Here is a 16127-nt window from a genome sequence, read left to right on the forward strand (position 1 = left end):
AGAAAATGCTACATCACTTCCCTCCCACAGCCCCCTAAAGATTGCAGCTAATTTTATTAACGCTACGCAGGAGTTTGTGAAATGACATCTTGGTATTGGTATTGTAAGAGATCCTAGCTACTCAGGTCCCCTATTATGCTTCCCCCTGTATTTTGTCAACACCTCTGTTTGTGTGGCTGCCTGATGTTTTGGACAAAGGTACTCTGAAAAATTACCTCAATTTTTTGTTTGCTAAGCTGTTTTTTCCCAGTTGATACTCTGAAGTGCTGGTACGGGAGGGAGGCACAGGGTGGTGGTAAAGGGAGGGCAGAATTGTTTTTCAGTGGTAGTGCTGGCTCAAAATAATTTCCAGGGTACACGATGGAGTAAGAAGGAAACAGATTTCATCAAAATTCTTCTTGCTGTAGTGTGCGAATTTCAATTTTAAGCCAGTATTTGTTATACCAAATAAAATTGAGTACTCTTCTTGGTGATATTCTACATTAGATTAAAGATTAGTGGTATAATAAATGAATTTGCTTTAGTTCATGCTTCTTTCCTGTCCCATTGTAGACCAGTTTTAGATTACAAGTAAAATATCTATACTTCTTCTCTGATTCACAAGGACAGCGTGACTCTCAGCTTATCTCTACTCATCAGCAAAATGTTTTGGGGAGATCTGATTTTTTTTTTCCTTTGGCTACATGTGCTCTGAGAATATTTTTAAGTAGCACTTAACAGTGATGCTGTGGTTGCAGCTATTCCAGGTAATGATTTTAGCCAGAACATTTCTATCATGAACTACTTGGAAAGATCAGATCAAGCACCTGACCATTTAATTGCTAATTATTTGTAGGGATCTTGGTTCTCTTGTTTTAGTTCAAGACAGAATGTTCTACTTCAGTGACTTTTTTAAACTTTCAGTAAAATAACTTTACTCATGTGATCAGCCATAATAGAATAAGCTGTCTACTCTCTGTATATTTTTTCCATCGTTATTGCATCTTTAATAAAATCTGGGTTTGTCTTTAAAGCTTTATTAAGTTAAACTTATCCCCATAAGGGAGATGATTTGCTTCAGCATGATTTCCTTTAACAGTCAAATATTATAACTTTATTCTTGTATATACTGCTTGTTATACTACTTTCCCTATGTCTCTTTTCAGAGAATGGACCTTGGAGAATGTCTGAAGGTGCATGACCTGGCATTAAGGGCAGACTATGAAATAGCATCCAAAGATCAAGATTTCTTCTTTGAACTTGATGTATGTATTTTGTTATAATGGTAGAGAGAAAGTGTGACTTGCATGCCCTGGGGGAGATAACAACAAACAGTAAGCTTTGGTGCACAAGGAAGGGAAACTTTTGGAAAGTGATTTTTTTAAATATTTGTTTACATGGCTCATCATGATCATGTGCAAGCACTTGAATTTCTAGTCATCTCAAGGTAGGACTGTTAATAACCTTACAAAAACAGATAAGTATGAAGCTGCGTGCTGTCTTAGTAGTAACAATCACTGAGCGAATGCTAATGCAGTGTATAATTTGAAGAAAGGCTTATATTCTCTACTTGTTGGGGGAAGAGAAAATCACTTTGTACTGGGAGTAACAAATGTTATGCTGTGTCTCAGTACACTGTTTGAGTAATACAGTTACGAACTCCCAGCTAGGAAGTTGGTCTTGAGCACAGATAAAAGGTTTGGGTTTGTTTTTGCTGAGGCTGGATGATGTTAATACTTAATAGCTTAAAACCCTGGTGGAACAATGTTTTAGTATTGCATGTATTTGTAAGGTGAAATGAATATACCTATCCTTTCAGGAATTTTAATACATGTTATAACTGCTGGCTGCTTCTTAGAGAATAAGAGTTGAGACAGAATCCCTTCCAAATTTCTGCGAGGACTTGTACATTTTGACAATGTGTAGACAGGTTTTTAAAATGTTAATGTGATTATACACCATAAGCTGTCTTGTTATTGTTTTATAAGTTTCACCAAGAAAGCCTTTTAAAAGTTAATCTTAAACCAGGAATTTGTTAAGGGTAATGAAGCACTAGTGTTCTTTACAGTGTTAATTAGTATTCTGTTGGTGTTTTAGGCAATGGACCACCTGCAGTCATTTATTGCGGACTGTGACAGGAGAACAGAAGTTGCTAAGAAGAGGTTAGCAGAAACCCAAGAAGAGATCAGTGCTGAAGTTGCAGCTAAAGTAAGCATGTAAAAACTAATTGTTGAAGTTATTTTGGAGGTCTGTTGTTTTAAAAGAAACCAACTTCAGTCTACTCAAACTGAGAACTCATGCTGATGAATCTATAAACAAAACACTTCACGTGGTTGTCTTCTAACTGAAAAAAAAATGGTCATTTTCCTGCAAATATATACGTGTGCCAGGAGGGATGGTTGTATAAATAGTAACTTTGCAAGTTGCATTGGCAACAGTGTGAATTACTTGAAATTTCTGAACAAGATTCTGTTCCAGAGCTGCTTTGGTTTCTAGCCTTTTTCTGTGTTTTGATGTGAGACAATCCTTTCCTTTTTATTTGGAGAAGTTCTCTGCATGCTTCCTTTTTAATTTTATCCTGTGAATTTTGAATATAAGAGTAGCTCAGTATTGGCTCATGTTATTTTCCATAATTAAGACTGTTTCCTTTGTTGAGCCTTTCTTCCTCTTTCTTCCTCTTTCAAGGCTGAACGAGTTCATGAATTGAATGAAGAAATTGGGAAACTACTGGCCAAAGTAGAACAGCTAGGAGCTGATGGAAATGTGGAAGAATCTCAAAAAGTAATGGATGAAGTAGAGAAGGCCCGGGTAAAGAAGAGAGAAGCCGAAGTAAGTTGATTTTTTTTTAAGGCTTGTGGGATGGAGAGGACAAAATCAAATGTTGTCAGTCAGTAACTGTAGTGCAAGATGTCTTAGCTACAGGTGCTTCCTTAGCTTTATATAAAACCAGGGGATTTCCTTTGTGTATAGGAGAAGTTTCTGCATTAAAATATGCTTCTGTGCTACTAGAGTTACGCTTATTTCCTGTGGTGATGTGTTTAGCTGTACTGGCTGGTAACGTCTCTTGTGTCTGTGTTTGTGGGGACTTAATCATCTTGTTGGGTCTCAGTTCTTGCTGTAGTAACTCCACTGTTGATTGTGGTGTGCTAGGGTATGACTGGCATGGGAGACCTTCCAGACCCTGCTAAGCTTGTCTTCATTGAAAGATAGCTAATGGCTTCTGTATCAGGCAATTCTAAGCAGTCATTGTTGTAATGTTAAGGAGGCAAACATCATCAGGAGCATTATGTTCCATATCATATCTCACCAAGGTACTTAAATTTGAAGAGAGAAACATCTATGATTTTTTAATGGTACCGAAGGGTTGCTTGTAGTCTTACCCGTCTGTGACCTCGGTGTTTGTAGATAAATGTTGCAAGGATAACATGATGTTTAACTTGTGTCTAAAATGTGTGTAGATTTCTTGTTTTTAAATTGGGTTCAGGATAAATATATGCATTGTTTCACGGTATGGTAAAATATAGTAACTGTAGTGTTAAGATATGTTCATTGTGCTGTCTAGGATAATAACTTCTCCTTATAAGTAGTATGATCTGAAATAAAGACAATAATCACTTCACTTTGTTTAATTTGCAAAACCAATTACTAGTATCCCCACTGTAATATATCTGTCTTCAAATAAGGAACCTGCAGTGTGTCTTAGTAAGACAGTTAATTCACACCATGAATCCGCGTCTGCTGATTGGATTTGGATTATGTTATCAAAAGTAATATACTTGTTTAAAAAACTATATTTCTATGAATTGAAAAGTAAAAGTTAACTTTTTTATTTTCTAGGAAGTGTACAGGAATTCTATGCCTGCCTCTAGCTTTCAACAGCAGAAGCTACGGGTTTGTGAAGTGTGTTCAGCTTATCTTGGTCTTCATGACAATGACCGACGTCTTGCTGACCACTTTGGAGGAAAGCTACACTTAGGATTTATTGAAATAAGAGAGAAGCTTGAGGAACTCAGGGTAAATCACTTCTCTGTTTTGTTCGTGCTCTTAATTACTTGTCAGACGAATCTTAATGGAATCTCTGGGTGTGTGAATTCTTTCATGTTACCTTAACATATTTCATTACACTGTAAACACCGAACACGGTCATTAAACACCAAACATGCTTATTAAATAGCAGTTATCTAAATAATTTGCTAAGATGGCCTCTTTTGCACTATGTAGATTAAAATATGCTCAAAAAATGCATCCTGAGAATAGAGAGTGCAGTTCCACTTGTTTCAGAATACAGTTCTCAAGTTTACATGTTTAGCAGTCACAGAAAATAGCTACATGAATTTTTCATTTAGGCAATTTATTGGATTAATGTAACGATGAGGCTCTTGAAAGTACAAGAACATGTAGCAAATTTTAAGGCAGTGGTGTTTCATTCCATTAAGAATAAAATAGTGCTGTTGTTGACAGCTTTGCTTAGCTTTGGTACCAATGAAAAAGATGTACAAAAAGAGGAATTAATTCATAGCAATAATTTTGAAAAGATCTGCAGAAGTGTTTGAAGCACCTACAGTAGGATGAAAGACCACAAACTCATTTTATTTTATCTAGTCACATAGATGAGATTTTTTTAAGTGATTTAGAAGCTTTTAAGCTTGACTTCACAATAGTTGAAGTGAGTTCAGACAACTTAAGGCTGTAGCTATCTGAATCAAAATAGAAAAAGATGTATGTCTTGAAGTGGGACTAACTTAAAGTAATTGTTATGGGGAGGCTGCATGTTCTCCATAGCTTTCAGTTTTGAAATCCAGTTGGAATATTTTCCTAAACAAATCTACATTGGACCAGAAATTGTATATTTGAAGAAGGACTTACTGGAATCATATTCTAGACTTTTGATATTCAAGAGTATGGACTTAAATGCTTACACTATTTATGATCTTAATATATTAATTATGGAGTTTAAGGCTCATTTAAGCATGTTACTGTAGAAATTACTGAAGATGACTGCTAAACGAATCAAAACCCTAAAAGCAGAGATGTTACTGCTGAGTTTGAGTAACTTGGTTTTTTTTGAATATTCCAGCTGTCTTGCATGGATACTGTAACTTAACCTTTGGAAAGCCCAACTCTTTCCTTTGACTGTATTGGCAATGTAGGCTCCAAAATAAATTGCTGTAACTCAAACCTTAGATACCTAGAGGAGATAATGTGTTTCCTCTCATCTCCGTGAAACTGTGCAAAGATTCACTTGAACATGAAACCTTGCTCATAGTTAAATTGCTGATATTTTGAAAGGCAATTTGACGTAAAGGAGCTAATTAACTGATTATTACAACATTTGGAAAAAAATATGCATGGATAATTATTTCACATTCCCAAAGCATCAATAAAATAATCTTTTGAAGTACTTCACTAACAAAAAAAGAAAACAATAATTATCCCCTCCTTCCTCAGAGCTCTCCTCAGAGATCTAATCAAGATGCTGCTGGGGCAATTCCACATCTCAGAAGAAGGTCTTTACAAAGAGTTGAATTTCTTGCATCATGTCCAGAAGGTGGCGAGACTTGGGTTTGGCCAGATCTCCAGTTGTGAGTTCCACATCTGAGGGCCCTCTACTGAGCGTGCCTTGTCCCCAGTAGTAGTGAGTTCAACCTGGGGGCTATTAGCTGAAACATCCTTTCTAATTACATGTATAATGTGCACAACTCAAACAGCTAGCCTCAAAACTAGATATCAGCCCAACCAAATCCTTTTAAGACCAAAAGTTTCTTTATTTCACAGCATAGCTGATGGAGTTAATATCGTTCTTAACTCTTCCTGTTCCGATTACCTTTTGCCTTTCCTCAGTGACCAAAATAGGATAGGATTGGCATGAAAGCTCTCACATTAAGGCATGACTTACTGTTCTGAATTCCCTTCATGAAAAACTTACATTTAAGTTCACGTCTTTCAGGTCTTGGTGTAACACCCATCTGTTTATAGCAGCTCTTCTGCGATAACCTGTGTTTCCTGAAAAAGATAAAATATACTGAGGAAGAGAGAGGGACTAATACTCAAAAGGGAATATTTATGAGGGAAGGAACTGAATATTAACTGTATAGATTGCTTTTGTAGTTTTTTACCTTCATTTGAAAAATATTGAAATGTAACTTAATCAATGTATTCTGTTGCTTCTAGAGGATTGTGGCTGATAAACAAGAGAAACGAAATCAGGAGCGCCTGAAACGCAGAGAGGAGAGGGAAAGGGAAGAAAGGGAGAAACTAAGGAGGTAAGGATCTATTTCAATTGCATGTACATAACAACCTATTTTAGTTAAATAGAAAAACTATGATGTTGTTCATGAACATTTGTTTTATAAAATCTGCAGTTTCCCTTCCTTCAACACTTAGAGGAACTGGAAAGCAAATATAGCACCTAATTCAGGTTTTAAGAGTTATTTTCATAGAAAACCTTTTCTTTTTTTTAAAAAAATGCAGATACTAGTGGTTTTTTCTACGTATTTGAACAAATGCACTTTAAATGAGGTATTTTGATGTGTGACACATGATGCATAGATGTTAATTTTTTTCTTATTGGAAGTAGTTGAATGTATGACTAAGGAAAATAATTCCCTATTTTTCTCTGAAATGGTTGCTTTCATGCTTTGTGGGGATAGGATTGAATGGCATCTCAACTGCAGTTCTCTTGACATACTGGCTCCCGAGGCCAACAGTGGAAATGTTCAAATCTATTTCAGACTAATGATATCTGACAAGAAATAAGGGAGTACTGACTAACTGTAATCTTTTGTTATTGAAGGGGGTTGTGAATTAAAGTGGAGTAGTATCCATGTCTCTGCTCCCTCAAAAACAAACAAACAAAAAACAGCCACAACAACAACCACCTACTACAAAAAAATCTAAGACAGTTGTTGTATTTTCTAATAAATGTTGAAGATGTAATTGAAATGTCTTATTTCAGGTTAACATGCTAGTAGAATGAAGAATGCGATAGCTCTGATAGTTTGACTTCAGATTACTAAACTGTACTTTATATTTTATATTAAGATTATGGAAGTAAAATTAATTTTCCATTTTCCACTTGTTTCAGGTCCAGATCCCACAGCAAGCATACCAAAAGGTACTTAAACCTGCACACAAGGAATGCCATCAGTAATGCCAGCCTTTCACAAGCTGAAATTTTCTACATTTGTCTAGCCTTATTAAGACCACTTTCTTCATCCTACTGCACAGCCATCTCTGTGTGCTTATACAGTATTTGGCATTGTGCTCCTGAGTTATTTATCCACGTATATCTATTTTGTGGCTTTTACAATGCAATGTTGTATCCCTGATAACACTTGGAACACAGAGTATTACTTTCTTCAAAACAGAAGCTTGTGTTCAGTACCTTTTAATGCACATCTGGAGTGGTAGTTCTTTTCTTAACCTGCAGTTGAAAGGCACCAATGAAGTGTTGTTGCAGGATGATTTAGAGAAAGAAAATCACAAATTTGTATAGTGTTTAGAACCTTCCTTGTTTGTTGTAGTTACAGGGAAGCGTATAGTCGTCTGTTCTCAAAACAGTGTAATACCCAGCTTCTGGCCAGATAATCCCTGTCACTTCATCACAGACTTCTAAAACTTGGCCTGGTAAACACAAGATTTTAAACTTTTTTTTTTCCTTTCTGTTGTCTAAATTGACTGTGCTGTAACTACATGCATAGTCGCAGTGTGAGACTGTTTGGAGTCATATAGCACTTCTGATGTTGCTCTCCCCTCTTTGTTTGTCTGTGGTAAGATGATGCAGTAACTGTGAAATTGCAGACTGTTCTCTATACAGCTTTGCTTATGTGTAGAGTGTGAAATATCCAAGGGACACTGACACAGTGCAGTGCCTTAAGTCCTTTCTGTTCCTAGATCTAGGTCCCGAGATCGTCGCAGACATCGCTCTCGCTCAGCCTCCAGGGAGCGGAAAAGAAGAACTCGCTCCAAATCCCGTGAGAAGCGCCATCGCCACAGGTCTCGCTCCAACAGCCGCAGCCGGAGTCGCAGCCATCATAGAAGCAGGCACAGCTCCAGGGAGAGGAGCCGAGAGCGCAGCTCCAAAAAGAGGTCAGTGTTGATCTGGAAATGGCTTTTCCTGTATGCGTAATGAGATTATTTTTTTTGCACTAAATTAAGTTTACGTTCAGCACTTAGTAATTTAAACTTGTTTTGAGGCTGTCACAGACTTCCGTTATGCTCTTAGCATATTTATGATTTAACATATAGTAGTGATTTTTTCTTTTTTTTTTTAATAGTGGGGTTATGTATTACTTCTGTTGAGGAGGCGTGATACAGGATATTGTTGAGAATCCTGATAGTTTCCTGCAGCGTAGGTAGTGATATGATTGATCTCCATTTGAACTTAGGGATATGAGCAGTCTTCTTAACTTTCCTCTTGAGTTCTTGCTCCCAGTGGTGGAATGTATCTGTTGTATGCTCTCCCAGATAAAGACAAGTTTAGATGCATCCAAAAATGAACTTGTTGCATCAGATCTGAAGATAGCACTTCGCATGCGAAGTGCTTTCCTTTCTTAAGGATTACTGTAAAGAGCAGTCTGGGGCTGCTGCCTTTGTGTGACTCAGTTGCTGTCTGCTCCTGAGGGTTGCTGGCTTATTTTAGATGAGTGAGGTAAGCATAATTTAGAGAAGAGTTGGAATTACAAAACGAGGCTTTTGGTAGAGAGGTCTGCTCATAACCTGGATTCCATTCTTGTACAGGTCAGTAACTGAGACAGATATTTGAGAGCAATATAGAGAATAGGGTGCTGAGTCTTAAAACAGTGACAGACTGTCAGCATACAAGAAGAGAAAAGGTCTGGTTTGAAGTGTCAAAACACGTGGGTTTTAGGGTTCAAATGATCTTAGTTTTATCAACAAAGATGATAAAACTACTGAGTGGTTGTTGAATCTGTTCACGTGTGCTCTTTGCCCTAAAGATGAGCTTTCTTCCTGGGTTAGATGATTCTAGTCACGCTGTGCTCTGCTGAGAGCATAGAAAGCAGAGTTGGGTCGAGTCTTCTGCTTCCTTATTTTTATGACAGGTGAATAAAACGTGAGAGTCCAGCACTCTACTGTCAGTAGTGTCTGGTATTTAAAATTCTTCAGGGTGTTCTGTAGTGTTCTGAAGTCAGCGCTTCAGAATCAGCAGTTTCTACGTTGATGTTAGCCTGTCATCAGTTATCCTCTAGAGCATGTCTTTTCAGGGCATTCACAATGACAGATTACCAGACTTGAAACTTGTAGTTTTTCAGTCTTGAAATAGAAATTTTCATTTGAATCAATATGTTTGTTCACTCAGATGAACCAGTGCATAAAGTATATACTCAGATTGCCTTCAGAGAAAATTGATTGTTCTAAGATTCTCATCATAGTTGTTCAAACTCTCTAATTTGATGAGCACAAGCAAATGATGCGTTATTTCTCTGCCAGAAGGCAGTGGATATGTAAGAACAAGAAAATACCATGGAAATGTTCAACTGTTGGTGCTGTCTATGTAACACTAAACCTATCAGCTGCCAGAGATTAATTGAAAGAGCACAAAGTAATTTGAAGATGAAGTCGTTGTCTTCATGCAAGATACTATCAAAAGTTAAGTTCTTCAAGCCATGTTTGATTATGAATAAGGAAAAATACTAGATTTCATGGCACAGGATTTCGACTTTATGAACCTTAGTACTGGAAATACTTTCCTTGGTGCCAGATTCTGCCCAAAATGAATAAGACTAATCTGTGTTGGAATAATCTTTGGCACAAATACGAGTTTGGGACTTTAGCTAATTTGAGGAAAAAATGTTTTGCCATCATTAGTAGTTCATATCTCTTAATTCTCTAATGCCAAACAGCATATTTGCCCTTAAAGTATGCAAGTTATGATTTCAAGAGACTAAAGAATCCATACAGCTACAGACTTGCTTCTCTGGAACCAGGATATCTATTGACCTTTCAGCCAGACTAGATACCTCCTTCTTAGAAATGCTCTTCAAGCAATTTGATTTACTTTTTGTATGAATGTGGGAGAATTCTTCCTATTAAATACAATGCAACTATTTATTCTGGAATCCAAAATAAAACTGAACTTGAAGGCTCAACCACATTGTGTTTCTTGTCTTCTAAGAACTTTTTTTCTAGTAAGGGGGAACTGCTCATTGTCAAATCCTCTTGTTTATAATTTTGTGAGGGATTTCTTAAAATCCACATATAAAGTGCCTTTTCTTCAAATTCTCCTTCCTTAATCTCAAAGCATCCAGTCATCCAAGGGATTCTGGCGATAAATACTCTGGAGAAGATACACTGCAGCATGTTACCAGCTTCAGGAAGGAGTCGTAGCCTTTGTTTTTGAGTGGCATTAGCACATGAACTCAGATCTGAGGAATGTGATGCTTTTTAGAGCCTATTCCAGAAGAGCAGAGTGACATCAAACGTTGGAGGACTGCTGAAGTCTGCAGCAGTGGCAGCACATGGTGCCATCAACTTTAAAGCCATTGAAGGAAGTGTGGAGTTGTAATTTCTCTGTGGGTGAAGAGGCATTTTACACTAACATAAAACCTTCCATGTGATTTTTTGGGGGGGCTTGGCTGGAGTGTAGTAAAATAATCAGTAGCATTGTTGAAGCTTTTGCAAACTGCTGAGTTCTGTTCTTAAAGCTATTTTCTTTAAGATGTTCTTTGGATGCTTCTGGATTTTTTTATTCTCAGGAATACTGGGGAGGGGCTTTTTACAAGAGCATGTAGTAACAGGACAAGGGGAAATGGCTTAAACTGGAAAAGGGCAGATTTGGACTCGATATTAGGAAGAAATTCTTCACTGTGAGGGTGGGGAGACCACTGGAACAGGTTGCCCAGAGAAGTTATGGACACCCTCTCCCTGGGGGCATTCAAGACCAGGCTGGATGGGGACTTTGAGCAACCTGGTCTCGAGGGAGGTGTCCCTGCCTACAGCAGGGGGTTGGAACTAGATGATCTTAAAGGTCCCTTCCAATCCAAACCATTCTGTGACCATATCTAGTTTGGCTTCAACACTTAAGTGTGTTAGGCAGTTAAACTACTTGCTAGATAAACTCTTCATGCTTCCTCTGGAAGTCACGCTCCCATTTTGATAGGTATAACATCACATACAAGTATGCTGGGATTAGCATTTGCTGCAACCATAATTTACTTCCTTTGGATTTTCATGTCTGCTTTTCTTCAGAAAACATTTTCTGAAGAGCCTCTCACAAAAACATGAAGAGCTGCCACCTCTTAGATGCTGCTTCATTCTAAAAGCAATGGGATGTTTGTGTGCTATTTGAGAAAATTCTACAAATGCAGAAATTTGTTTTGAGATAAATGTTTTCTTTAATCTGCATCATCATTCACCCTACAAATGTGGATAGATTTAAATCACTTAATAGCTAGAATCTCATTTCAAATTTATTTTAAGGAGCAGACTTCTGCATGGTAGGATGTGTCTGAAGTATCTGGTGTAGTAGAAATGTTTGAAAAGGTAGAAACCTGTTTGACAGTCACAGCAACATGCCTGATATAGTAAGAGCCCTACACCTCCCCAGGTGTGAATTACAGGCTTACCAAGAGCAGGTCTAAATACAGTGCTGTGTTTCCTCACTTTGGCTGTAAGGTCCCACTAACTAAAATGGATCATCATTCCTCTCACTAGAAACAAACTAGGCATTTTGCCTTCTTGTTACAAATAAAGAAGTGCTAATGATAGATGTTCTTATTCATCTCAATGATGAGACCAATCAGGAAGCAAATCCAGGTGTGTGTGAACTGAGATACCTGTGTCTGTGTGCTTGAGCTTGCTTGCAAGAGCTTGTATGACAAAGGCTAATATCCTTTGTGGACACGGTATGGTCAAATAAAGTATCTGAAATCATACAATTGGATTCCTTTTCTCCTGGTTTTAGGTTACTGGATCAGATGTAAATCTGGTGACTCTCATTGCAGACTCATCTGACACACTTCTGTCTGAAGGTAGACAGTTAGGATATGATTGGTCTCATTTCTTTGCCAGCTGGTAAAGAATTCTGGCAGATTAGCTTAGATGTCTATACTGCAGGCATGTAAAGCTCTCAGCATTTAGGAAAATATATTTTTAAAATATTCTTCAGATCCTGGTGGACAACAGAATATTATAGCCCTGTGCTTTCTCTCCACGGTAATGGGAGGTGCAGGCTTAGTTTTCTCATTTTCTGTCTCTTGAGGAAAGAGGAAGATGAGAGGAGAAAAGAAGGGGGGGGGAAACAAAGCAAACAACATGGACCTGTGCATTTAGTCAAATTTCTCATCTCTTAGAAGTGTTGAAACCACAGCTACCCTGCTTTCTTAGATCTGATACCAGACAGCCAAAGCTACTTAGGATTTTTGTCCTTGGACTTTATGTAGGTGTTCACAAATGCTGCCCTCAAACCAGTATTATGTATTTATAACACAATTTGTAGCTGGTGAACGTGACAGTAGATGCTACCTGTGTGTCTTGCGAAGGTAGGGGGAGTTTATTGCGAAGTACCTACTTGATTGCTTGGGAAGTTATTGTCTCAATTGCTCAGGAACAATCCAGTCTAACAGAGGTTCTCATTCTAAAGGCAATATCTTGTCCTTGAAAAAGATAGGAGTGGTACCTTACTCCTAAACCTTCAGGTAATAATGTTGTTTGCTAAGGCAGTTGCTGTGAACTTTCATATTGTTATGCTGTGACTTATTATTCTAGATTAATCACTAGAATTAGTCTGAGACAATTGGTTTGGGAGCATTTTTGTTTCTGCAGTGTACTTGGGCAAAATACGTGGGAACTTCAGTATTAACTACAATATTAACTTCTTAGGTGATGCATAGTTTGGTTTCTTATTTCTCATGTAGTTTGTGGTATAGGATTGTTGTCTGTGAACCTCACCATTTGCAAATACTACGTTTTGCAAAGCACTGCACTGTCATGAAAGTAATCATTTTAGCTTGAAAACTGAAACAAAAGATAATTTCTCAGTAAACTCATAAAAGAAAGGTTAGTGCAAAAGCAACCTGCAAACTTCTGTTTTGAAGCTTTGAGATAACAACAGTAACATTCTTGGCATAGAGAGAGCACAGTTTACTGTTCAGTATACTAGGTATGTTGCCTAAGGAATTAGTGACTAGCTTTATAGTGTATAATTGAGATTGGTTTGTAAAAGTATGAGTTTGATTTATTTATTTACAGTTTCAAGGCATCTTGGAGTAAAAATATGTTTTTCAGTGATGAGTTTAGGTGAACCCTGCAAGGGAGGGCTATACCTAATCAAGTGTCTTCAATACAGGCAGCTCACTTAATTTTAAGCTGTGTGGAATGTTTAACAGAGTAGTTCATTCTGGCTTCTTTGTAAAGGTTTTGGAAATGCCTACAACTCAGCAAAAATATCTGTAGATAACACCATGCTGATGTTTGAAAATCACTTAAGGAATGATTCTTCTAAAAGCAAACACCCAGCAGATTGGAGCACAGGCTCCAGATGCGTTCTTTTCTTTGTCGCGCAATAACCTCATTCCAGAATCAATACAAGTTAATTTCTGTTCTCTTAATTAAATTCTCATTTTTAAACACAGTAATTTTTAAAAAAAGATGTAGCATAGATGTGGGAGAGATGCTAGACAATTCTTCTCAAGCTAAAGGCGACATGACAAATTCTAGCAAAATGTGCTAATACAAGATTGAGAGTGAGGGTTGAAAATGAAAGATGAAGCATGTTCACCCTCTGAACTCTGTAATAAGTGTAGATGAAATTTTCTCTGTCAATATTTGTATTTTGAAATGGAAAGGAGGAGAGTGCAACGAACTCCACTGTCATCTCATGCGTTTCTGTTCATGTAAATGTAATGTTGGCCTGGAATAAGGAGAAAATTATTAGATCAAAATGCTGTTTAGGATTTATGAATTGGTGACTAACTAGAATTCTCAAATGTACTGCGCTTTCAGGTCCTCAAAAGAGAGATCTTCCCGGGACAAAGAACGTTCAAGAGATCGTGATAGAACATCACGTGATAAAGATAGAAGCCCGAGAGAGAGATCGCCGCGAGATTTCAAAGACAAGAAACGTTCTTATGAAAGTGCTAATGGCCGATCAGAAGACCCAAGGAGCTCAGAGGAGCGTGAAGCAGGGGAGATATAACTGGCTGTATATTCACCCAATTTCTAGCTTCCTATGGAGTTGCATACTATGGTTTAGTTTACAGTTGTTCAAAGGGACACCAGTGAGCAGTTTGAGATACTGATCCAACTAGGGTAGATGTACAGTATATAAAAGTGGTTAAAACTAAGTCAGAATTAAACCCCATTGATTTACGATGCCTAAAGCTGGGTCCTGGACTTCCACCAAGTTGTAAAACTTTTCTGAAAGATTTCTCTTTATTCAGGACAACAGTTTTATGTACAAAGATGCAGATCTCAATGTTTTTAATCTCCTTTCCAATACAAGTTAGTGAACAAATTACGTTGTACTACTTGCCTTGGGTGCTTCTGAACCTTTATAAATTCTCCAATTCTGCTCCAGTCAAAACAGCAGCATTGAAAGGTTGTACTTCTTGGGAATTTTTTTTTGTTTGCTTTTTTTGTAAGAGGGTGGGTGGATGGATATTAACTTTTATTCTAAGGTTATGTTCCCAGTGATTTTTTTGTTGTTGTTTGGGAACCTAGGAATTGATTACAGTGGGAGCGTGTAGACAGGAATGTGTGCTGGAGAAAGCTGAAATGTCTTTTTACAGTGCCTATTTAGACTTGGAAATTGAACAGCTGTTGCATTACATCTTTTTTTATTTCTATTCAATTTTGAAATCAAAGCCAGTCCCGTATCTGTACCATTTGATTGGTATGTGTTCAATATATTTGTTTTTTTTCCATAAGGACTCTTTCTGCTTTTTCTTGTGGGGTGTAAATGGCACATCTTTAATTGTATTAAAACAAACAAAAAACAGCTACAAACAGCGCAACAAACAAAACCTTAAGAACAAAAATAAAAAGAAATAAAAAGGAAATCACACTGTCCAATAACTTAACGAGAATATATTGGTCTCTTAAGGTGATTCATGCTCTAGCAGAAGCAGTCTTTCTTTGTATGATCCTGACTATTCTAAGATCATTAGAGGTAAAACCGTGGAATTAAAATGATCGTGGCATAGCCACTAACTGCTTTATGACTTCATTTTCAAAAAGCAGGATTTATTGAGTCTGCAGCACAAGTCTTAGGAGGAGCAGCTGAGGGAACTGGGATTGTTTAGTCTGGAGAAGAGGAGGCTCAGGGGAAGCCTTACAGTTGTCTATGGTGACCTGAAAGGAGGCTGTTGTGAGGTGGGTTGGCCTCTTCTCGCACATAACTAGGAGCAGGATTAGAGGGGATGGCCTCAAGTTGGTGGTAGGGAAGATTCGTGTTGGATGTTAGGAAAAATTTCTCTGAAAGGATGGACTGGCACTGGAATGGGCTGCCCAGGGGGGTGGTGGAGTCACAATCCCTGTTGGTGTTCAAGAAACATTTCAGTATAGTACTGAGGGATGTGGTTTAGTGGGGAAATATTAGTGATGGGTGGACAGTAGAACTGGATGATCTTGGAGGTCTTTTCCAACCAACCTTGGTGATTCTATGATTCTGTGATTTAGGTACAAAGTCTCTTTACATAAAGGACTTGGCTGTGGATTCTGTCAGACTGAAACAGCTTTGGATCAAATCAATTACTTGGGTAGCTTCTATTTTGACACAGAAGAAAGAAATTAGAATTTAGTATATTCTCCTTGAGGTGGCACCACTGAGTTACGTAACAGCAGCAATGTTTGTAATGATATATTGGCATTTTCAGCTGGTTCTAACAGTATATGCCCTAATCAAAGGGCCTCTGGAGGCCAGCTAATCCTAGCTATTCAGCTATAAATTCACTGTGCATTTCCTCCTCAGTATCTTTTTCTGTGTTTAGTTTTCACTGTGGTCAGAACACATAGCTGATAATTCTCAAGTAGTAGATGATTGTGCAGTGTTTTGGCTGGCATTGAGCTAGAGCAGGGCCTTTACATCTCTGCAAGGACTTGTATCCAACGTCAAGGACTTGTATCCAACGTGGTTCGTACTCAACCACTGCATATTTGTGTCTTTTTAAGCTCCTATAGAAACAGTATAA

The 16127-nt window shown here is 37.7% G+C and overlaps 1 protein-coding gene across 3 annotated transcripts in view; it reads left to right on the forward strand.

Moving 5' to 3' along the window:
• The window catches only part of LUC7L2 (LUC7 like 2, pre-mRNA splicing factor), a 30693-nt gene extending 15550 nt beyond the window's left edge, over positions 1-15143 (forward strand). For all 3 annotated transcript variants that reach the window (XM_031600324.2, XM_031600326.2, XM_031600325.2), the window contains exons 3-10: positions 1146-1244; positions 2077-2187; positions 2665-2808; positions 3817-3993; positions 6151-6242; positions 7064-7093; positions 7873-8067; positions 13942-15143. In XM_031600324.2, the coding sequence (XP_031456184.1) occupies positions 1146-1244; positions 2077-2187; positions 2665-2808; positions 3817-3993; positions 6151-6242; positions 7064-7093; positions 7873-8067; positions 13942-14134 (1041 nt within the window). In that variant the 3' untranslated portion in view covers positions 14135-15143. The remainder of the gene's footprint in view (positions 1-1145; positions 1245-2076; positions 2188-2664; positions 2809-3816; positions 3994-6150; positions 6243-7063; positions 7094-7872; positions 8068-13941) is intronic.
• The last annotated feature ends 984 nt before the right edge of the window (positions 15144-16127 follow it).

The sequence above is a fragment of the Phasianus colchicus genome, chromosome 1 (assembly GCF_987193195.1).
Source record: "Phasianus colchicus chromosome 1, bPhaCol1.hap1.1, whole genome shotgun sequence".
Classification (NCBI taxonomy): domain Eukaryota; kingdom Metazoa; phylum Chordata; class Aves; order Galliformes; family Phasianidae; genus Phasianus; species Phasianus colchicus.